Source organism: Panulirus ornatus, chromosome 29, assembly GCF_036320965.1.
Source record: "Panulirus ornatus isolate Po-2019 chromosome 29, ASM3632096v1, whole genome shotgun sequence".
Lineage (NCBI taxonomy): Eukaryota > Metazoa > Arthropoda > Malacostraca > Decapoda > Palinuridae > Panulirus > Panulirus ornatus.
Genome location: NC_092252.1, coordinates 21,634,812 through 21,659,863, shown reverse-complemented (window position 1 = coordinate 21,659,863; position 25,052 = coordinate 21,634,812). Strand labels below are relative to the sequence as shown.

Genomic DNA, 25,052 nt, shown 5'->3' with positions numbered 1-25,052 from the left:
TTCCATGGTTTACCCCAGACGCCTCACATGCCTTGATTCAATCCACTGACAGCACGTCAACCCCGGTATACCACATCGCTCCAATTCACTCTATTCCTTGCCCTCCTTTCACCCCCCTGCATGTTCAGGCCCCGATCACACAAAATCTTTTTCACTCCATCTTTCCACCTCGAATTTGGTCTCCCTCTTCTCCTTGCTCCCTCCACCTCCGACACATATATCCTCTTGGTCAATCTTTCCTCACTCATCCTCTCCATGTGCCCAAACCACTTCAAAACACCCTCTTCTGCTCTCTCAACCACGCTCTTTTATTTCCACACATCTCTCTTACCCTTACGTTACTCACTCGATCAAACCACCTCACACCACACATTGTCCTCAAACATCTCATTTCCAGCACATCCATCCTCCTGCGCACAACTCTATCCATAGCCCACGCCTCGCAACCATACAACATTGTTGGAACCACTATTCCTTCAAACATACCCATTTTTGCTTTCCGAGATAATGTTCTCGACTTCCACACATTCTTCAAGGCCCCCAGAATTTTCGCCCCCTCCCCCACCCTATGATCCACTTCCGCTTCCATGGTTCCATCCGCTGCCAGATCCACTCCCAGATATCTAAAACACTTCACTTCCTCCAGTTTTTCTCCATTCAAACTCACCTCCCAATTGACTTGACCCTCAACCCTACTGTACCTAATAACCTTTCTCTTATTCACATTTACTCTTAACTTTCTTCTTCCACACACTTTACCAAACTCAGTCACCAGCTTCTGCAGTTTCTCACATGAATCAGCCACCAGCGCTGTATCATCAGCGAACAACAACTGACTCACTTCCCAAGCTCTCTCATCCCCAACAGACTTCATACTTGCCCCTCTTTCCAAAACTCTTGCATTTACCTCCCTAACAACCCCATCCATAAACAAATTAAACAACCATGGAGACATCACACACCCCTGCCACAAACCTACATTCACTGAGAACCAATCACTTTCCTCTCTTCCTACACGTACACATGCCTTACATCCTCGATAAAAACTTTTCACTGCTTCAAACAACTTTCCTCCCACACCATATATTCTTAATACCTTCCACAGAGCATCTCTATCAACTCTATCATATGCCTTCTCCAGATCCATAAATGCTACATACAAATCCATTTGCTTTTCTAAGTATTTCTCACATACATTCTTCAAAGCAAACACCTGATCCACACATCCTCTACCACTTCTGAAACCACACTGCTCTTCCCCAATCTGATGCTCTGTACATGCCTTCACCCTCTCAATCAATACCCTCCCATATAATTTACCAGGAATACTCAACAAACTTATACCTCTGTAATTTGAGCACTCACTCTTATCCCCTTTGCCTTTGTACAATGGCACTATGCACGCATTCCGCCAATCCTCAGGCACCTCACCATGAGTCATACATACATTAAATAACCTTACCAACCAGTCAACAATACAGTCACCCCCTTTTTTAATAAATTCCACTGCAATACCATCCAAACCTGCTGCCTTGCCGGCTTTCATCTTCCGCAAAGCTTTCACTACCTCTTCTCTGTTTACCAAATCATTTTCCCTAACCCTCTCACTTTGCACACCACCTCGACCAAAACACCCTATATCTGCCACTCTATCATCAAACACATTCAACAAACCTTCAAAATACTCACTCCATCTCCTTCTCACATCACCACTACTTGTTATCACCTCCCCATTTGCGCCCTTCACTGAAGTTCCCATTTGCTCCCTTGTCTTACGCACTTTATTTACCTCCTTCCAGAACATCTTTTTATTCTCCCTAAAATTTAATGATACTCTCTCACCCCAACTCTCATTTGCCCTTTTTTTCACCTCTTGCACCTTTCTCTTGACCTCCTGTCTCTTTCTTTTATCTATCTCCCACTCAATTGCATTTTTTCTCTGCAAAAATCGTCCAAATGCCTCTCTATTCTCTTTCACTAATACTCTTACTTCTTCATCCCACCACTCACTACCCTTTCTAATCAACCCACCTCCCACTCTTCTCATGCCACAAGCATCTTTTGCGCAATCCATCACTGATTCCCTAAATACATCCCATTCCTCCCCCACTCCCCTTACTTCCATTGTTCTCACCTTTTTCCATTCTGTACTCAGTCTCTCCTGGTACTTCCTCACACAGGTCTCCTTCCCAAGCTCACTTACTCTCACCACCCTCTTCACCCCAACATTCACTCCTCTTTTCTGAAAACCCATACAAATCTTCACCTTAGCCTCCACAAGATAATGATCAGACATCCCTCCAGTTGCACCTCTCAGCACATTAACATCCAAAAGTCTCTCTTTCGCATGCCTGTCAATTAACACGTAATGCAATAACGCTCTCTGGCCATCTCTCCTACTTACATAAGTATACTTATGTATATCTCGCTTTTTAAACTAGGTATTCCCAATCATCAGTCCTTTTTCAGCACATAAATCTACAAGCTCTTCATATATATATATATATATATATATATATATATATATATATATATATATATATATATATATATATATATTATCCCTGGGGATAGGGGAGAAAGAATACTTCCCATGTATTCCCTGCGTGTCGTAGAAGGCGACTAAAAGGGAAGGGAGCGGGAGGCTGGAAATCCTCCCCTCATTTTTTTTTTTTCTTTTTCCAAAAGAAGAAACAGAGAAAGGGGCTAGGTGAGGATATTCCCTCAAAGGCCCAGTCCTCATCCTCTGTTCTTAACGCTACCTCGCTAGTGCGGGAAATGGCGATTAGTATAAAAGAAAAAAAAAATATATATATATATATATATATATATATATATATATATATATATATATATATATATATATATATATATATATATATATATATATATATATATATATATATATATATATATATATACATATATATATACATATATATATATATATACCCTACTGTACAGTATGGTTGAGGGTCAAGTCAATTGGGAGGTGAGTTTGAATGAAGAAAAACTGGAGGAAGTGAAGTGTTTTAGATATCTGGGAGTGGATCTGGCAGCGGATGGAACCATGGAAGCGGAAGTGGATCATTGGGTGGGGGAGGGTGCGAAAATTCTGGGGGCCTTGAAGAATGTGTGGAAGTCGAGAACATTATCTCGGAAAGCAAAAATTTTTTCTCTGCAAAAATCGTCCAAATGCCTCTCTATTCTCTTTCACTAATACTCTTACTTCTTCATCGCACCACTCACTACCCTTTCTAATCAACCCACCTCCCACTCTTCTCATGCCACAAGCATCTTTTGCGCAATCCATCACTGATTCCCTAAATACATCCCATTCCTCCCCCACTCCCCTTGCTTCCATTGTTCTCACCTTTTTCCATTCTGTACTCAGTCTCTCCTGGTACTTCCTCACACAGGTCTCCTTCTCAAGGTCACTTACTCTCACCACCCTCTTCACCCCAACATTCACTCTTCTTTTCTGAAAACCCATACAAATCTTCACCTTAGCCTCCATAAGATAATGATCAGACATCCCTCCAGTTGCACCTCTCAGCTCATTAACATCCAAAAGTCTCTCTTTCGCACGCCTGTCAATTAACACGTAATCCAATAACGCTCTCTGGCCATCTCTCCTACTTACATAAGTATACTTATGTATATCTCACTTTTTAAACCAGGTATTCCCAATCATCAGTCCTTTTTCAGCACATAAATCTACAAGCTCTTCACCATTTCCATTTACAACACTGAACACCCCATGTATACCAATTATTCCTTCAACTGCCACATTACTCACCTTTGCATTCAAATCACCCATCACTATAACCCGGTCTCGTGCATCAAAACCACTAACACACTCATTCAGCTGCTCCCAAAACACTTGCCTCTCTTGATCTTTCTTCTCATGCCCAGGTGCATATGCACCAATAATCACGCACCTCTCTCCATCAACTTTCAGTTTTACCCATATTAATCGAGAATTTACTTTCTTACACTCTATCACATACTCCCACAACTCCTGTTTCAGGAGTATTGCTACTCCTTCCCTTGCTCTTGTCCTCTCACTAACCCCTGACTTTACTCCCCAGACATTCCCAAACCACTCTTCCCCTTTACCCTTGAGCTTCGTTTCACTCAGAGCCAAAACATCCAGGTTTCTTTCCTCAAACATTCTACCTATCTCTCCTTTTTTCACATCTTGGTTACATCCACACACATTTAGGCACCCCACTCTGAGCCTTCGAGGAGGATGAGCACTCCCCGCATGACTCCTTCTTCTGTTTCCCATTTTAGAAAGTTAATGCAAGGAGGGGAGGGTTTCTGGCCCCCTGCTCCCGTCCCCTCTAGTCACTTTCTACGACACGCGAGGAATACGTGGGAAGTATTCTTTCACCCCTATCCCCAGGGATAATATACATATATATATACATATACACATACACACACATACACATACATACGCACATATACACATACACACACACATACACACATATACATATGAAAAATGTAAGAAACAATTTAGAAAACTGAAACTTCTAGCTTGAAATGAATGAAAAAAATGAATGTCACATAATGGTTCATGTCACATAATATATATATAATATATATATATATATATATATATATATATATATATATATATATATATATATATATATATATATATATATATATATATATATCTATCTATCTATCTATCTATCTATCTGTCTGAAACAGGAGTGGTGGGAGTATGTGATTGAGTGTAAGAAAGTAAACTCTAGATTGATATGGGTAAAACTGAAAGTTGATGGAGAGAGATGGGTGATTATTGGTGCATATGCACCTGGGCATGAGAAGAAAGATCATGAGAGGCAAGTGTTTTGGGAGCAGCTGAGGGAGTGTGTTAGTGGTTTTGATGCACGAGACCGGGTTATAGTGATGGGGGATTTGAATGCAAAGGTGAGTAATGTGGCAGTTGAGGGAATAATTGGTTTACATGGGGTGTTCAGTGTTATAAATGGAAATGATGAAGAGCTTGTAGATTTATGTGCTGAAAAAGAACTGGTGATTGGGAATACCTGGTTTAAAACGAGAGATATACATAAGTATACATATGTAAGTAGGAGAGATGGCCAGAGAGCGTTATTGGATTACATGTTAATTGATAGGTGCGCGAAAGAGACACTTTTGGATATTAATGTGCTGAGAGTTGCAACTGGAGGGATATCTGATCATTATCTTGTGGAGGCGAAGGTGAAGATTTGTGGGGGTTTTCAGAAAAGAAGAGAGAATGTTGGGGTGAAAAGAGTGGTGAGAGTAAGTGAGCTTGGGAAGGAGACTTGTGTGAGGAAGTACCAGGAGAGTCTGAGTACAGAATGGAAAAAGGTGAGAACAAGGGAGGTAAGGGAAGTGGGGGAGGAATGGGATGTATTTAGGGAAGCAGTGATGGCTTGCACAAAAGATGCTAGTGGCATGAGAAGTGTTGGAGGTGGGCAGATTAGAAAGGGTAGTGAGTGGTGGGATGAAGAAGTAAGATTATTAATGAAAGAGAAGAGAGAGGCATTTGGACGATTTTTGCAGGGAAATAATGCAAATGAGTGGGAGATGTATAAAAGAAAAAGGCAGTAGGTCAAGAGAAAGGTGCAAGAGGTGAAAAAGAGGGCAAATGAGAATTGGGGTGAGAGAGTATCATTAAATTTTAGTGAGAATAAAAAGATGTTTTGGAAGGAGGTAAATAAAGTGCGTAAGACAAGGGAACAAATGGGAAATTCAGTGAAGGGGGCTAATGGGGAGGTGATAACAAGTAGTGGTGATGTGAGAAGGAGATGGAATGAGTATTTTGAAGGTTTGTTGAATGTGTTTGAAGATAGAGTAGTAGATATGGGGTGTTTTGGCCGAGGTGGTGTGCAGAGTGAGAGGGTTAGGGTAAATGATTTGGTAAACAGAGAAGAGGTAGTAAAAGCCTTGCGGAAGATGAAAGCCGGCAAGGCAGCAGGTTTGGATGGCATTGCAGTGGAATTTATAAAAAAAGGGGGTGACTGTATTGTTGACTGTTTGGTAAGGTTATTTAATGTATGTATAACTCATGTTGAGGTGCCTGAGGATTGGCAGAATGCTTGCATAGTGCCATTGTACAAAGGCAAAGGAGATAATAGTGAGTGCTCAAATTACAGAGGTATAAGTTTGTTGAGTATTCCTGGTAAATTATATGGGAGGGTATTGATTGAGAGGGAGAAGGCATGTACAGAGCATCAGATTGGGAATAGCAGTGTGGTTTCAGAAGTGCTTTGAAGAATGTATGTATGTGAGAAATACTTAGAAAAGCAAATGGATTTGTATGTAGCATTTATGGATCTGGAGAAGGCATATGATAGAGATGATAGAGATGCTTTTTGGAGGGTATTAAGAATATATGTTGTGGGAGGCAAGTTGTTAGAAGCAGTGAAAAGTTTTTATCGAGGATGTAAGGCATGTGTACGTGTAGGAAGAGAGGAAAGTGATTGTTTCTCAGTGGATATAGGTTTGTGGCAGGGGTGTGTGATGTCTCCATGGTTTTTTTAATTTGTTTATGGATGGGGTTGTTAGGGAGGTGAATGCAAGAGTTTTGGAAAGAGGGGCAAGTATGCAGTCTGTTGTGGATGAGAGAGCTTGGGAAGTGAGTCAGTTGTTGTTCGCTGATGATATAGCGTTGGTTGCTGATTCATGTGAGAAACTGCAGAAGCTGGCGACTGAGTTTGGTAAAGTGTGTGAAAGAAGAAAGCTGAGAGTAAATGTGAATGAGAGCAAGGTTATTAGGTACAGTAGAGTTGAGGGTCAAGTTAATTGGGTAGTAAGTTTGAATGGAGAAAAACTGGAGGAAGTTGAAGTGTTTTAGATATCTGGGAGTGGATTTGGCAGCGGATGGAACCATGGAAGTGGAAGTGTCTAAAACTCTTGCATTCACCTCCCTAACAACCCCATTCATAAATAAATTAAACAATCATGGAGACATCACACAGCCCTACCGCAAACCAACATTCAGTGAGAACCAATCACTCTCCTCTCTTCCTACACATACACATGCCTTACATCCTCAATAAAAACTTTTCATTGCTTCTAACAACTTGCCTCCCACACCATATATTCTTTATACCTTCCACAGAGTATCTCTATCAACTCTGTTATATGCCTTCTCCAGATCCATAAATGCTTCATACAAATCCATTTGCTTTTCTAAGTATTTCTCACATACATTTTTCTAAGCAAACACCTGATCCACACATCCTCTACCACTTCTGAAACCACACTGCTCTTCCCCAATCTGATGCTCTGTACATGCCTTCACCCTCTCAATCAATACCCTCACATATAATTTACCAGGAATACTCAACAAACTTATACCTCTGTAATTTGAGCACTCATTCTTATCCCCTTTGCCTTTGTATAATGGCACTATGCAAGCATTCCGCCAATCCTCAGGCACCTCACCATGAATCATACATTCATTAAATAACCTTACGAACCAGTCATCAATACAATCACCCCTTTTTTAAAAAATTCCGTTGCAACACTATCCAAATCCACAGCCTTGCCGGCTTACATCTTCCGCAAAGCTTCTACTACCTCTTCTCTGTTTTCCAGATAATTCTCCCTAACCCTCTCACTTTGCACACCACCTCGATGAAAACACCCTATATCTGCCACTGTATCATCAAACACATTCAGCAAACCTTCAAAATGCTCACTACATCTTCTCACATCACCACTAATTGTTATCACCTCCCCATTAGTGCCCTTCACTGAAGTTCCCATTTGTTCCCTTGTCTAATGCACTTTATTTACCTCCTTCCAAAACATCTTTTTATTCTCCCTAAAATTTATTGGTAGTCTCTCACCCCAACTCTCATTTGCCCTCTTTTTCACCTCTTGCACCTTTCTCTTGACCTCGTGCCTCTTTTTTTTTTTATACATCTCCCAGTCATTTGCATTATTTCCCGGCAAAAATCATCCAAATGCGTCTCTTCCCTAAAGACATCCCATTCCTCCCCCACTCCCTTTATGTCCTTTTTTCTCACCTTTTTCATTCTGTACTCAGTCTCTCCTGGTACTTCCTCACACAAGTCTCCTTCCCATGCTCTCTTACTCTCGCCACTCTCTTCACCCCAACATTCTCTCTGCTTTTCTGAATACCTGTACAAACCTTTATCTTCGCCTCCACAAATTAATGATCAGAAATCCCTCCAGTTGCACCTCTCAGCACTTTAACATCCAAAAGTCTCTCTTTTGCGTGCCTATCAATTAACATGTAATCCAATAACACTCTCTGGCCATCTCTCCTGCTTCTATATGTATACTTATATATATATCTCTTTTTAAACCAGGTATTCCTAATTACCATATATATATATTTTATTTCATTTATTTATTGATTTTGCTTTGTCGCTGTCTCCCACGTTAGCGAAGTAGCGCAAGGAAACAGATGAAAGAATGGCCCAACCCACCCACATAGACATGTACATACATATAGATCCACACACGCAAATATACATGCCTCTACATCTCAACGTATACATATATTATATACAAACAGACATATACATATTTATACATGTACATAATTCATACTGTCTGCCTTTATTCATTCCCATCGCCACACCACCACACATGTAATAACTACCCTCTACCCCTGCATGTGCACGTTGTAGCGCTAGAAAAAGACCACAAAGGCCATATTCGTTCACACTGTCTCTAGCTGTCATGTATAATGCACTGAATCCACAGCTCCCTATCCACATCCAGGCCCCACAGAACTTTCCATAGTTTACCCCAGACGCTTCACACGCCCTGGTTCAATCCTTTGACAGCACGTCGACCCCTGTATACCACATCGTTCCAGTTCACTCTATTGTTTGCACGCCTGTAACCCTCCTGCATGTTCAGGCCCCTATTACTCAAAATCTGCTTCACTCCATCTTTCCACCTACAATTTGGTCTCCCATTTCTCCTCTTTCCTTCCACCTCTGACACATAAATCCTCTTGGTCAATCTTTTCTTACTCATTCTCTCCATGTGACCAAACCATTTCAAAACACCCTCTGCTCTCTCAACCACACTCTTTTTATTACCACAGATCTCTCTTACCCCATTATTACTTACTTGATCAAACCACCTCACACCACCTATTGTCTTCAAACATCTCATTTCCAGCACCTCTACCCTCCTCCGCACAACTCTATCTATAGCCCACACCTCGCAACTATATAACATTGTTGGAACCACTATTCCTTCAAACATACCCATTTTTGCTTTCTGAGATAATGTTCTCGACTTCCACACATTCTTCACCGTTCCCAAAACTTTCACCCCCTCCCCCATCCTATGATTCACTTCTGCTTCCATAGTTCCAACCGCTGATCAGATTGGGGTGTCTAAATGTGTGTGGATGTAACCAAGATGAGAAAAAAGGAGAGATAGGTAGTATGTTTGAGGAAAGGAATCTGGATGTTTTGGCTCTGAGTGAAATGAAGCTCAAGGGTAAAGGGGAAAAGTGGTGTGGGAATGTCTTTGAGCAAAATCAGGGGTTAGTGAGAGGACAAGAGCAAGGGAAGGAGTAGCACTACTCCTGAAACTGGAGTGGTGGGATTATTTGATAGAGTGTAAGAAGTATACTCTAGATTGATATTGGTAAAACTGAAAGTGGATGGAGAGAGATGGGTGATTATTGGTGCATATGCACCTGGGCATGAGAAGAAAGATCATGAGAGGCAAGTGTTTTGGGAGCAGCTGAGTGAGTGTGTCAGTAGTTTTGATGCACGAGACTGGGTTATAGTGATGGGTAATTTGAATGCAAAGGTGAGTAATGTGGCAGTTGAGGGAATAATTGGTGTACATGGGGAATTCAGTGTTGTAAATGGAAATGGTGAAGAGCTTGTAGATTTATGTGCTGAAAAATGACTGGTGATTGGGAATACCTGGTTTAAAAAGAGATATACATAAGTATATGTATGTAAGTAGGAGAGATGGCCAGAGAGCATTATTGGATTGTGTGTTAATTGATAGGTGCGTGAAAGAGAGACTTTTGGATGTTAATGTGCTGAGAGGTGCAGCTGGAGGGATGTTGTGATCATTATCTAGTGGAGGCGAAGGTGAAGATTTGTTGAGGTTTTCAGAAAAGAAGAATGTTGGGGTGAAAAGAGTGGTGAGAGTAAGTGAGCTTGGTAAGGAGACTTGTGAGGAAGTACCAGGAGAGACTGAGTACAGAATGAAAAAAGGTGAGAACAAAGGACGTAAGGGAGGAATGGGATGTATTTAGGGAGCAGTGATGGCTTGCGCAAAAGATGCTTGTGGCATGAGAAGTTTGGGAGGTGGACAGATTAGAAAGGGTAGTGAGTGATGGGATGAAAAAGTAAGATTATTAGTGAAAGAGAAGAGAGAGGCATTTGGACAATTTTTGCAGGGAAAAAATGCAAATGACTGAGAGATGTATGTGAGAGATGTATAATAGAAAGAGGCAGGAGGTCAAGAGAAAGGTGCAAGAGGTGAAAAAGGGCAAATGAGAGTTGGGGTGAGAGAGTATCATTAAATTTTAGGGAGAATAAAAAGATGTTTTGGAAAGAGGTAAATAGAGTGTGTAAGACAAGGGAACAAATGGGAACATCAGTGAAGGAGCCTAATGGGGGGTGATAACAAGTAGTGGTGATGTGAGGAGATAGAGTGAGTATTTTGAAGGTTTGTTGAATGTGTTTGATGATAGAGTGGCAGATATAGGGTGTTTTGGTCGAGGTGATGTGCAAAGTGAGAAGGTTAGCGAGAATGATTTGGTAAACAGAGAAGAGGTAATAAAAGCTTTGCGGAAATGAAAGCCGGCAAGGCGGCGAGTTTGGATGGTATTGCAGAGGAATTTATTAAAAAAAGGGGGTGACGGTGTTGCTGACTGGTTGGTAAGGATATTTAATGTATGTATGACTCATGGTGAGGTGCCTTTGGATTGGCAGAATGCATGCATAGTGCCAGTGTACAAAGGCAAAGGGGATAAAGGTGAGTGCTCAAATTACAGAGGTATAAGTTTGTTGAGTATTCCTGGGAAATTATATGGGAGGGTATTGATTGAGAGGGTGAAAGCATGTAAAGAGAATCAGATTGGGGAAGAGCAGTGTGGTTACAGAAGTGGTAGATGATTTACGTATCATGTGTTTGATTTGAACAATCTCAGTGAGAAATACTTAGAAAAGGAAATAGATTTGTATGCAGCATTTATGGATCTGGAGAAGGCATGTGATAAGAGTTGATAGAGATGATGTGTGGAAAGTATTAAGAATGCATGGTGTGGGAGTAAAGTTGCTAGAAGCAGTGAAAAGCTTTTATCAAGGATGTAAGGCATGTGTATGAGTAGGAAGAGAGGAAAGTGATTGGTTTTCCATGAATGTTTGTTTACTGCAGGGGTGGGTGGTCTCTATGGTTGTTTAATTTGTTTATGGATGAACGTGGGATATTAGGGAGGAGAATGCAAGAGTTTTGGAGAGAGGGGCAAGTATGCAGTCTGTTGCTGATGAGAGAGCCTGGTGGCTGAATCGGGTGAGATACTGTAGAAGCTTGTGACTGAGTTTGGCAAAGTGTGTGAAAGAAGAAAGCTGAGAGTAAATATGAATAAGAGCAAGGTTATATGGTAAAGTAGGGTTGAGGGACAAGTCAATTCGGAGGTAAGTTGGAATGGAGAAAAACTGGAGGAAGTAAAGTGTTTTAGATATCTGGGAGTGGATTTGGCAGCAGATGGAAACATGGAAGCGGAAGTGAGTCACAGGGTGGGGGAGGGGGCGAAAGTTCTGGGAGAGTTGAAAAATGTGTGGAAGGTGAGAGCATTATCTCGGAAAGCAAAAATGGGTATGTTTGAAGGAATAGTGGTTCCAACAATGTTGTATGGTTGCGAGGCGTGGGCTATAGATAGAGTTGTGTGGAGGAGGATGGATGTGCTGGAAATGAGATGTGGTGTGAGGTGGTTTCATCAAGTAAGTAATGTAAGGGTAAGAGAGATGTGTGGTAATAAAAAGAGTGTGGTTGAGAGAGCAGAAGAGAGTGTTTTGAAATGGTTTGGTCACATGGAGAGAATGAGTGAGGAAAGAGTGACGAAGAGGGTATATGTGTCAGAGGTGGAGGGAATGAGAAGTGGGAGACCAAATTGGAGGTGGAAAGATGGAGTGAAAAAGATTTTGAGTGACTGGGGCCTGAACATGTAGGTGGGTGAAAGGTGTGCAAGGAATAGAGTGAATTGGAGCGATGTGGTGTACTAGGGTTAATGTGCTGTCGGTGGATTGAACCAGGGCATGTGAAGCATCTGGGGTAAACCATGGGAAATTTTGTGGGGCTTGGACATGGAAAGGGAGCTGTGGTTTTGATGCATTATACATGACAGCTAGAGACTGAGTGTGAACGAATGTGGTCTTGTCTTTTCCTAGCGCTACCTTGCGCGTATGCGGGGGAAGGGGGTTGTCATTTCACGCATGGTGAGGTGGTGATGGGAATGAATAAAGGCAGGAAGTATGAATTATAAACATGTGTATATATGTATATGTCTGTGTATGTATATAAATGTATACATTGAAATGTATAGGTATGTATAAGTGTGTGTGTATGTATGTATATACGTGTTTATGTGTGTGGGTTGGGCCCTTCTTTCATCTGTTTCTTAGTGCTACCTCGCTAACGCGTGAGACAGTGACAAAGTTTTATAGATAAATGAATAAATAAATATAAATATATATATATGGATGATGGGTGATTTGAATGCAAAGGTGAGTATTGTGGCAGTTGAGGGTATAATTGGTGTACATGGAGTGTTCAGTGTTGTAAATGGAAATGAAGAGCTTTTAGGTTGGTGTGCTGAAAAAGGACTAGTGATTGGAAATACCTGGTTTAAAAAGAGAGATATACATAAGTATTTGTATGTAAGTAGGAGAGATGGCCAGAGAGCATTACTGGATTACGTGTTAATTGATTGGCGCGTGAAAAAGAGACTTTTGGATGTTAATGTGCTGAGAGGGGCAACAGGAAGGATATTTGATAATTGAAGAAGAGAGAATGTTGGGTGAAGAGAGTGTTGAGAGTAAGTGAGCTTGAAAAGGAGACTTTGTGAGGAAGTACCAGGAGAGATTGAGTGTAGAATAGAAAAGGTTGAGAGCAAAGGACGTAAGGGGAGTGGGTGAGGAATGGGATGTATTTAGGGAAGCAGTGATGGCTTGTGCAAAAGATGCTTGTGGCATGAGAAAGGTAGGAGGTGGGCAGATTAGAAAGAGTAGTGAGTGGTGGGATGAAGAAGTAAGATTGTTGATGAAAGAGAAGAGAGCGGCGTTTGGACGATTTTTGCAGGGAAGTAGTGCGAATGACCGGGAGATGTATGAAAGAGTGCGGCAGGAGGTCAAGAGAAAGGTCAAGAAAAGTCAATTTGGAGGTAAGTTTGAATGGAGAAAAACTGTAGGAAGTGAAGTATTTTAGATGCCTGGAAGTGAATTTGGCAGCAGATGGAATCATGGAAGCGGAAATGAGTCACAGGGTGGGGAAGGGGGCGAAAGTTCTGGGAGCGTTGAAAAATGTGTGGAAGGTGAGAATATTATCTTGAAAAGCAAAAATGGGTATGTTTGAAGGAATGGTGGTTCTAACAATATTATATGGTTGCGAGGCTTGGGCTATCGATATATTTGTGCGGAGGAGGGTGGATATGCTGGAAATGAGATGTTTGAGGCCAATATGTGGTGTGACGTTGTTGGATCGAGTAAGTAATAATAGGGTAAGAGAGATGTTGTTTTACGGGATGTGTGAGGATATATGATTGAAGGTGAATGTTAGTAAAAGTATAGGTATGGTGTTCGAAAGGAAACAGTGAAAATTGGATTTTGCAAAGTGTCTTCGAGTGAGAGAATAAAGTGTAATAAACTGTTACAGGTGCAGGGGAAGAAAAGCTGGAAGATGTTAGAAATGTTAAGTACTTGTGCCCTGTCTTAGGTAAGTATGTGGATATGGAAGGAGAGAACAGAGAGCATTACAGAGTAGAAGAGTCAGCATGCTGTATGAGTTGATGGAATGAGGAAAGAAATGAGTGGGTATGTGAGAGTATGGCAGAAAATTCAAAGGGAATTAATTATGGAGTGGTAGAGTGGGTGAAATCTTATACTTTGGAGTGGTAGAGTGGGTGAAATGTAATACTTTGAGGTGGTTTGTGTATGTGAATAGAATGCAGGACAGTTAGTTTACAAAGAGTGCATATTATAGTATGATTAAAGTTGTTGATGTGAGAGGGAGATCACCTAAGACATGGTGAAATAGAGAGGAAGAGTACCGGAGAGAGAGAAATTGTGGAAGACTGCGGAGGAGGCATGTAAGAACAGAGGGACAGAGATAAGTGGAGACTCTTTTGCTGTGGCCGCCCCCTTGTTGGGAGTTCGAGGAGGGAATGTTCATCACAGTTATAGATAAATAGATAGATACAGATTCCCCTTCCCCAACTGCCATGACATTCATTAAACTTGTACACAGTATTGACTCAGCAAGCACTAAACAAATGCCCTCCCAAATCAGCATGACATTCTGCCTCACCATACACACAACTGTCTGAAACTACTCTCCACAGGTATTTACAGGTAATACTTTCTCATCTATGATCTGGGCACCATTCATATCTGCAACACGATAAACACAATTTCAGCATATCGCAGGTCCTTTCATGCCTAAAATGTACTTTCTGTTGTGAAGAAATTGAACACTCACTCATTACCTTTCCTGCATGCACCTCATACAGACAAACACAACATCACTATGCTGGTCTGGTCTGATAGATGTTGCCAGCTTCTTGTGCACTGTGGGAGCTCCATAGGAGGGATTCTTAGGGCAGGAAAGTAAGTAAAGTAAGTGTACTACAGGTTGAGTATCCCTTATCAGAAATGCCTGGAACTAAAAGTGTTTTGGATTTAAGATTTTTTTCAGATTTTGGAGTATTTGCATATACGTAATGAGATATCTTGGGATGGGACCCAAGTTTAAACACAAAATCCATTTAGGTTTCATGTACACCTAATACACATAGCCTGAAGGTAATTCATACAATGTTTTTAATAATTTTGTGCATGAAACAAAGTTTGTGTTACACTGGACCATCAGAAAGCTAAGGTGTCACACCTTACCTACCCTTGTGGACAATCTGTCCAGTTTTTCCAACAGCTTGACTCTCTGTGCTATAGATAAACATAAATGCTTCCTCTTTTTATCATTGTTACCCATAGATGTAGGGAATAAGGAAAAAATCAGTGAGTAATGCAAGTAGGTATGGCAGTGACGATGTTTCTAACAAACTGGTGCCAAGGGAGCATCAGAGCCCAGCATAGGCAAGTGAGGTTAGGTGTGGAATTTTCCACTAGTAATGTCATGTCGCCATTCAAAAGCTTTCGGATTTTGAAGCATTTTGGATTTTGGATTTTCGGATTGGGGATGCTCACCCTCAACTACACGTCCTCTTGACTAGCCTGTCATCTGTTTAACAGTCTCCCTGGGGATAGTGGAGAAAGAATACCTTCCACGCATTCCTTACGTGTTGTAGAAGGCGACTAAAAGGGGCGGGAGTGTGGGGCTAGAAGCCCTCCCCTCCTTGTATTCTAACTTTCTAAAAGGGGAAACAGAAGGAGTCACAAGGGAGTGCGCATCCTCCTTGAAGGCTCAGATTGAGGTGTCTAAATGTGTGTGGATGTAACCAAGATGAGAAAAAAGGAGAGATAGGTAGTATGTTTGAGGAAAGGAACCTGGATGTTTTTGCTCTGAGTGAAACGAAGCTGAAGGGTAAAGGGGAAGAGTGGTTTGGGAATGTCTCGGGAGTAAAGTCAGGGGTTAGTGAGAGGACAAGAGCAAGGGAAGGAGTAGCACTACTCCTGAAACAGGAGTGGTGGGAGTATGTGATAGAGTATAGGAAAGAAAACTCTAGATTGATATGGGTAAATCTGAAAGTGGATGGAGAGAAATGGGTGATTATTGGTGCATATGCACCTGGGCATGAGAAGAAAGATTATGAGAGGGTAGTGAGTGGTGGGAAATAATGCAAATGAGTGGGAGATGTATAAAAGAAAGAGGCTGGAGGTCATGAGAAAAGTGCAAGAGGTGAAAAAGAGGGCAAATGAGAGTTGGGGTGGGAGAGTATCATTGAATTTTAGGGAGAATAAGACGATGTTTTGGAAGGAGACAGATAAAGTGCGTAAGACAAGGGAACAAATGGGAACTTCAGTGAAGGGGGCTAATGGGAAGGTGATAACAAGTAGTGGTGATGTGAGAAGGAGATGGAGTGAGTATTTTTAAGGTTTGTTGGATGTATTTGATGATAAAGTGGCAGATATAGGATGTTTTAGTCGAGGTGGTTTGCAAAGTGAGAGGGTGAGGGAAAATGATTTGGTAAGCAGAGAAGAGGTAGCAAAAGCTTCGTGGAAGATGAAAGCCGGCAGGGCAGCGGGTTTGGATGGTATTGCAGTGGAATTTATAGAGAAAAGGGGTTGACTGTATTGTTGACCGGTTGGTAAGGTTATTTAATGTATGCATGACTCATGGTGAGGTGCCTGAGGATTGGCGGAATACTTGCATAGTGCAATTGTACAAAAGCAAAGGGAATAAAAGTGAGTGCTCAAATTACAGAGGTATAAGTTTGTTGGGTATTCCTAGGAAATTATATGGGAGGGTATTGATTGAGGTGAAGGCATGTACAGAGCATCAGATTGGGGAAGAGCAGTGTGGTTTCAGAAGTGGTAGATGTGTGGATCAGGTGTTTGCTTTGAAGAATGTATGTGAGAAATACTCAGAAAAGCAAATGGATTTGTATGTAGCATTTATGGATCTGGAGAAGGCATATGATAGAGTTGATAGAGATGCTCTGTGGAAGGCATTAAGAATATATGGTGTGGGAGACAAGTTGTTAGGAACAGTGAAAAGTTTTTATCGAGGATGTAAGGCATGTGTACGTGTAGGAAGAGAGGAAAGTGATTGGTTCTCGGTGAATGTTGGTTTGCGGTAGGCGTTCATGATGTCTGCATGGTTGTTTAATTTGTTTATGGATGTGGTTGTTAGGAAGATGAATGCAAGAGTTTTGGAAAAAGGGGCAAGTACGCAGTCTGTTGTGGATGAGAGAGCTTGGGAAGTGAGTCAGTTGTTCGCTGATAATACAGCGCTGGTGCCTGATTCGGGTGAGAAACTGCAGAAGCTGGTGACTGAGTTTGGTAAATTGTTTGAAAGAAGAAAGCTGAGAGTAAATGTGAATAAGAGTAAGGTTATAATGTACAGAAGGGTTGAGGGACAAGTTAATTGGGAGGTAAGTTTTTAATGGAGAAAAACTGGAGGAAGTGAAGTGTTTTAGATATCTGGGAGTGGATTTGGCAGCGGATGGAACCATGGAAGTGGAAGTGAATCATAGGGTGGGGGAGGGGGTGAAAGTTCTGGGAGCATTGAAAAATGTGTGGAAGTTGAGAACGTTATCTTGGAAAGCAAAAATGAGTATGTTTGAAGGAATTGTGTTTCCAACAACGTTATATGGTTGCTAGGCATGGGCTATAGATAGAGTTTTGCGGAGGAGGGTGGATGTGCTGGAAATGAGATGTTTGAGGACAATATGTGGTGTGAGATGGTTTGATCGGGTAAGTAATGAAAGGGTAAGAGAGATGTGTGGTAATTAAAAGAGTGTAGTTGAGAGAGCAGAAGAGGGTGTTTTGAAATGGTTTGGTCACATGGAGAGAATGAGCGCGGAAAGATTGACAAAGAGGATATATGTGTCAGAAGTGGAGGGAACGAGGGGAAGTGTGAGACCAAATTGTAGGTGGAAAGATGGAATGAAAAAGATTTTAAGTGATCGGGGCCTGAATATGCAGGAGGGTAAAAGGCATGCAAGGAATAGAGTGAATTGGAACGATGTGGTATACCGGGGTCAATGTGCTGTCAGTGGATTGAAGCAGGGCATGTGAAGCATTTGGGGTAAACCATGGAAAGTTTTTTAGGACCTGGATGTGGAAAGGGAGCTGTGGTTTCGGTGCGTTATACATGACAGCTAGAGACTTAGTGTGAACGAATGTGGCCTTTGTGGTTTTTTCTTCCGCTATCTCGCGCGCATGCAGGGGGAGGGGGTTGTCATTTCATGTGTGGCGGAGTGGCGACAGAAATAAAAAAGGGCAGACAGTATGTACATATGTACATATGTACATATGTATATATGTGTATGTCTCTGTGTGTATGTATATGTATACTTTGAGATGTATAGGTATGTATATGTGCGTGTATGGACGTGTATGTATATACATGTGTATGTGGGTGGGTTGGACCATTCTTTCGTCAGTTTCCTTGCGCTACCTCGCTAATGTAGGAGACCGACAAAGTATTATAAATAAATAGTAAATAAATGAATACCTGTGATCTGACAAAACTCTTTACATCCTTCTCCTAAACTGTGCATCATTCATACTACTTAGTATATTCCTTCTTACTAGAAGTAAATCTATCATACTTTTATATACCCTGTGTTTCATTCAGTTTGTGCCATGTGTATGTATAGATCCTTTTGTTTGAAGTACGTGTTAGCATTGCTTGTGCTGTGTGTATTCCTCAACCACTGTTAGATGATATGGAACTCCATACTCTCCTATTACTTGCTCCTTCACACTGTTCCTTATCATGCTTTCTCCACTCCCCTTTAATTTGTCAAGTTCTCTACAGAGGATATTTTAAACCACTCTTTTCTGTCATTATGTAATGGATTTGCAACTATTACAGGCATTTGTAATCTGTCACACTTTAACTATGGAACTGATAATCTTTTGCTGACAGTAGTAGCCATAGATATCTTCAAACTTCTCATCTGTCATTAACAATGATGCACCTATCATGGAACCATCTTGTAGGCCTGATTTCGTACACTTGACTCCATTCCACTCATAGGTCCCACTAATTCATAACCTTGCCCAGCACAAAGCTAACATTTTTAGTATTTCCCTTCTAAAAGATGTCTGTAGCTGCCATCATTTTACATTCTTTTATTCTTCTCACATTACATTCACCCTTACAAACTTGGATCTTTGCTAATAGCAATTATAAGCTTGCCATAATGTCTGAGTCTGCAAACACTTTTTGTAGGGAATATTTATTGAACTAGTGTCTGAACCTCATGCCTGACTCAAGGTAGAGTTGTTACTTTTCTTCCCTAAAGAAACAGACAATACAAAAATGTAGAAAATATATACAGTACAGATTCTTAAAGAGTGAGAAATAAGTAATAAAAAGCACATTAACAGAACTTAGCCACTTCTCTGGGCATAACTGGCCTCGAGGTTTGTATTTGACAAAATCCAGGACTTTTGCAGTTCAGTCATTGTACAAGCAAACCATCTTCATCTTGCAAGTTTTGGGTGTTAAAGATTAAACAGCGTCAGAGTGATTCAGACTGATTCCATGTAAAATGAACCAATGTACAGTGAGGGTTGAATGTGTGCATACATGCAAGGGTTATACTCTGTGTTTTATGAAAGAGGACACTTTAGAAGTTGGCCTTTCCTTGTTATTATAGTTGCCATACATATCTTTAGGCTGTTTGAGATGAATGACGTGTGGGAAACTGTATTAATTCAGAACATGAAGATATTCCTGTTTTTGAAGTTTGTATCATGTTGATTGTTTCATGTCAGTCTTGGCTGATCATGCAAGAGGTTTACACAGAAATCATTGACTCAGTGGACTAAAATAACTACAACTGAAAGTGAGTTGTAGTACACTTTGAGGAAGCTTCACTTTTGGGAAACCTGGTTTAGGTGTAAGTAGAGACAGACATGTACATTCACCTCTGTCTTAATTCTTACATTGCTTTACTGAAGTTATATGATACATTAGGATGCCTCTGAAAGAGCTTTGTCATATCTTTATAATCGTGCATCACACTCTACTTCCAGACATTGATGACTTTCGCAGGCATTGTATTCACCTGTTGTTACCGTTTTATGGCAAGTATGGCAACACCTAAACTAGCTGCAGATGGATCTATCTTGGATGAAGGCTGTGACTTGAATATTGAAGGTGGAATAGCTGAGTAAGTTTACTCAATGAAGTATTCTGTGGCAAGTGTGAGATATTATACAGAATTTTGGTGTTTGTTGCTATACCTTGGAGATTTGTGTGTTAGATATGATGAGATGTGAAGAGTAATCCAATTTTTGTGGATTTCGTAGCTTTTAATTACGTCCACCATCTGTGAGAAATTTTAGGCCAGTTCCCTTCAGAACTTCATAAAAGCTCAGTTTTGATAACTAATCATATATCTTTATATACTAGCAGGATGGTATTCCAGCAGATTTTCTAGTGATTATTCTTTGGTTGTGTCATTTTTAGATTAATAAGTTAATGTACATTGTAATGATAGGTTTATGTTATAGCCTGAAGTTTAAGACAAATTCATCCATATTTTAGTTTTTAATTTAGCATATTTTTGTATGATAGATCAAACAAGAATATCTCATTCAAAGAAGTATTTCAGATCTCAGAATAGTTTGAACAAAAAAAAAAATAGATTTCAAGCCTTTTCATGAAAATTTGTTTATATATTTATGATTACCCCAAGTCCAGATTTCTGTGAAAGAACCCTGGTGTTACCCAGGACCTTAATAAGTGCTCCTGCAGCTCAAGGCTGCACTGCCCCCATTAGCAGGAACACATAGACTCCTGTGGACATATGAAATTTTTTATGAGACTTTACTTCCAATGTTACAATCTTGCCAGAGGTGATTTTTCACACTCACTGTAGCCTCTTGTAGGAGGAGTTCATTAATGCCTTCATGATGATTTTATCATTTGCTGGATTTTTCGAAAGAGCTACATGAGCATTCACTAGAGGATTTGCTCACAGAAGAGATGAAGTGATGTTTTATTTCAAAATGCTGTATATCCTCCAGGATTTCACTCCATACACACATCATAAAACACACTTACAACCCTCTGTAACTCCACTGCACTCTCTGCAAACAACACAGTATCATCTGTGAACAGGCTTGCCACTAACCACCATATCTCACAACCACACTCCATCTCTGCACCACTTTTCCCTAGTTTTGGTTTCATCTCTCTTATCACTCCATCCATATACATATATTAAAAAGCCATAGTGACATCGCACAGCCCTGCTCCACATTTACATTTATCCCAGAACATTTGCTCAGCTCTTCATCCACTCTTACACATGCATTTGCTCCTCTGTGGAAGGCTTTTACACCATCCAACAGGTGTCCCTCTGTGCCATATATCCTTAACACATCCCACAAAGCATTCCACTGAACTCTGTCATGTGCTTTCTCCAGATCCATAAAAGCCACATACAACTTCTTACCTTGAGCTTAATACATTTGCACGGTCATCTTTACAACAAAAATCTGATCGACACATCCCCTACTTTTCCGAAAACCCCCTTGCTCTTTACTTATTCTGCATTCAGTCACTTTCATCACTCTGTCAATTAATATGCTTGCATACTCTTTTTGTGGCATACCTAACAGGCTTATTTCCCTATAATTGATACAAACGTCCTTTACACCTTTTCCTATGAACAAATGAACAATAATAGCTTTAACCCAATCCTCTGGCACAACTTTCTGTTTCCATGCTAAATTGCATGTAAGATGCATCCACTCCAATTCACTTTCTCCTCCATGCTTCAGTATTTCAGTCATAATCCCATCCACTCCAGGTGCCTTTCCTACCTTGATCCTCATTATTGCCCTTCTTACCTACCTCTTTTTGCTATAGGCCTCTGAACTTGTATCCTCTTCCCTCCCTCCTCCATACCCATGCATGTAACAACTGCTGCCTCTCCATCTCCCTCATTTATCATTTCTCCAAAATACTCTTTCCATGTTCCTTTTACTTCCTCCTCTTGTGTCAGTAATTTCCCTACCTTAATACTCACATCAACATTTCCACTCTTACATCCACCTCTTAACTTTTTCATCTCTTTCCAGTATAGTTCCTTATTATCCCAAAACTTTTCTCTTAACTTTCTTCCAAAATCTTCATATACTCTTTCTTTGCTTTCCTCTATCTGCATTTTCACATTTTGCTTATATATTTTGTATTCTTCCCTACTCATTTGTTGAACTTCCACTGGTACATACCTATTGTGCAGTCTACCATATGCTATTTTCTTCTCTTCCACTGTATTTCTAGTCTCATCTGTGTTACCCTTTTTATTCCTGTATCTCACTACATTGTATCCAACTACTGATTCTGCAACATTTACTAGTATTTCTGTAAACATTTTGAATACCTCATTCACACATGACTGCATCCTTACATTCACTGCACTTCCATCTAAGCTTTCAGTTACCTTCCTTTCACACTCCTCCAAGTATTTTTCTTGATTCATCTTCTTGCTTGCCAACACTTTTACCTCTCTGTTCTTCCTTTCACCATACTTTCTCTTCTTCCTGATCCTCATCTCCACAAGAACCACGGAAGAGCCAGGGTCTCCAAAGAATCTTTTCACGCCTCTAGCATTCATCATTCCTCATCCATGTATATCTTTGGATCATCTTATGCTGAAGATCATCCCGTAACCCTGCATCTTCAGTAGGGGAGGTGAAAACAGACCCCATGGCCAAAAGGTTTCCATGCTTTCATTAGTATACCAGGTAGACACACTAGGAGAACTACCATAGGGGTTATCTGCCTAGGAAATTCCATGTGATTCCCCATCGAACTGTTCCTCTGGGAACATGAGCGGAATTTTAGTGGTTTATAGAAGGAACCCTAGCTTGTTCATTATATGTAGCAGATCCTTGGATAAGTTGCCTTGAGACATGTTTTCACGTTACCTTTGTTTGCATATAGTACTCTTGGCTGACTTTCTTTATGATAGCTGATACAGCACTGGCAACTAAGGCCCTAATCAAGACCATCTCAATAATGCTATGGATATATAAGTTTGTTGAGTATACCTGGTAAGTTGTATGGGAGTGTATTGATTGAGAGGGTGAAAGCATGTACAGAGCATCAGATTGGGGAGGAGAAGTGTGATTTTAAAAGTGGTAGAGGATGAGTGTATCACTTACTTGCTGTAAAGAATGTGTTTGAGGTGCATTAAGAAAAACAGATGGATTTGTATGCGGCATTCATGGAGCTGGAAAAGGCTTGTGATAGGGTTGATAGAGATGCTTTGTGGAAGATGTTAAGAATCCATGGTGTGGGAGGTAAGCTTATAGAAACAGTGAGAAGTTTTTATCAAGGGTGTAAGGTGTGTATATGAGTAGGAAGAGATGAGAGTGAATGGTTCCCAGTGAAGATCAGTCTGCAGCAGGGGTGTGTGATGTCACTGTGGTTGTTTGATTTGTAAATGGATAGGGTGGTAAGGGAGGTATGTGCAAGTCTTGGAGGAAGGGGCGAGGATGCGGTCTGTTAGGGATGAGAAGGCCTGGGAAGTGAGTCGGTTGTTGTTTGCCAATGATCAGCACTGGTAGCTGATTTGAGTGAGGAACTGCAGAAGTTGATGACTGAGTTTAGAAGAGTTTATGAAAGGAGAAAGTTGAGAATGTGAATAAAAGCAAGGTTATTAGGTTCAGCAGGGTTGTGTGACAAGTTAGTTGGGATGTAAGTTTGAATGGAGAAAAATTGGAGGAAGTGAAGTGTTTTAGATATCTGGGAGTGACATATGGAACCATGGATGTGGAAGTAAGTCATAGGCTGAGGAAGGGGGCGAAGGTTCTGAGAACGTTGAAAAATGGTTGGAAAGAGAGAACTTTATTTCAGAGAGGAAAACTGGGTATGTTTGAAGGAATAGTAGCACCAACAATACTATACAGTTGCGAAGCATGGGCTATAGATAGGATTGCGCATAAGAGGGTGGATGAGTTAGAAGTGAAATGTTTGAGGACAATATGTGGTGTGAGGTGGTTTAAGTAAGTAATGAAAGGGTAAAAGAGATGCGTGTATGTAAAAAGAGTGTGGTTGAAAGAGTAGAAGCATATGTTGAAAATGTTTGTTTTTCTGTTTCCTGGCACTACCTTGCTAACATGGGAAATGGTGATGCTGTTTCCTTTTGTGCTGGGAATGGATTGAAGGCAAGCAAATATGAATATGTGCATATTATACATGTATAGGTCTGTGTATGTGTATGTATATGCTGATATGTATTGTGCATGTATGTATATGTACGTGTATGAGGGTTTATGTATTTATATGTTTGTTGAATGTGTTTGATGATAGAGTGGCAGATATAGGGTGTTTTGGTCGAGGTGGTGTGCAAAGTGAGAGGGTTAGGGAAAATGATGTGGTAAACAGAGAAGAGGTAGTGAAAGCTTTGCGGAAGATGAAAGCCGGCAAGGCAGCAGGTTTGGATGGTATTGCAGTGGAATTTATTAAAAAAGGGGGTGACTGTATTGTTGACTGGTTGGTAAGGTTATTTAATGTATGTATGACTCATGGTGAGGTGCCTGAGGATTGGCAGAATGCGTGCATAGTGCCATTGTACAAAGGCAAAGGGGATAAGAGTGAGTGCTCAAATTACAGAGGTATAAGTTTGTTGAGTATTCCTGGTAAATTATATGGGAGGGTATTGATTGAGAGGGTGAAGGCATGTACAGAGCATCAGATTGGGGAAGAGCAGTGTGGTTTCAGAAGTGGTAGAGGATGTGTGGATCAGGTGTTTGCTTTGAAGAATGTATGTGAGAAATACTTAGAAAAGCAAATGGATTTGTATGTAGCATTTATGGATCTGGAGAAGGCATATGATAGAGTTGATAGAGATGCTCTGTGGAAGGTATTAAGAATATATAGTGTGGGAGGAAAGTTGTTAGAAGCAGTGAAAAGTTTTTATCGAGGATGTAAGGCATGTGTACGTGTAGGAAGAGAGGAAAGTGATTGGTTCTCAGTGAATGTAGGTTTGCGGCAGGGGTGTGTGATGTCTCCATGGTTGTTTAATTTGTTTATGGATGGGGTTGTTAGGGAGGTAAATGCAAGAGTTTTGGAAAGAGGGGCAAGTATGAAGTCTGTTGGGGATGAGAGAGCTTGGGAAGTGAGTCAGTTGTTGTTCGCTGATGATACAGCGCTGG

At 40.8% G+C, this 25,052-nt stretch overlaps 1 protein-coding gene across 5 annotated transcripts in view; it reads left to right on the top strand.

Moving 5' to 3' along the window:
• Positions 1 to 25,052, top strand: part of LOC139758185 (transmembrane protein 208) — a 144,127-nt gene that overhangs the window by 41,031 nt on the left and 78,044 nt on the right. For all 5 annotated transcript variants that reach the window (XR_011714784.1, XR_011714785.1, XM_071679397.1 and 2 more), the window contains one exon: positions 19,914 to 20,050. Coding sequence is in view for 3 of the 5 variants with exons in the window: in XM_071679397.1 (XP_071535498.1) it covers positions 19,914 to 20,050 (137 nt within the window). In the remaining 2 variants the exon portion in view is untranslated. The remainder of the gene's footprint in view (positions 1 to 19,913; positions 20,051 to 25,052) is intronic.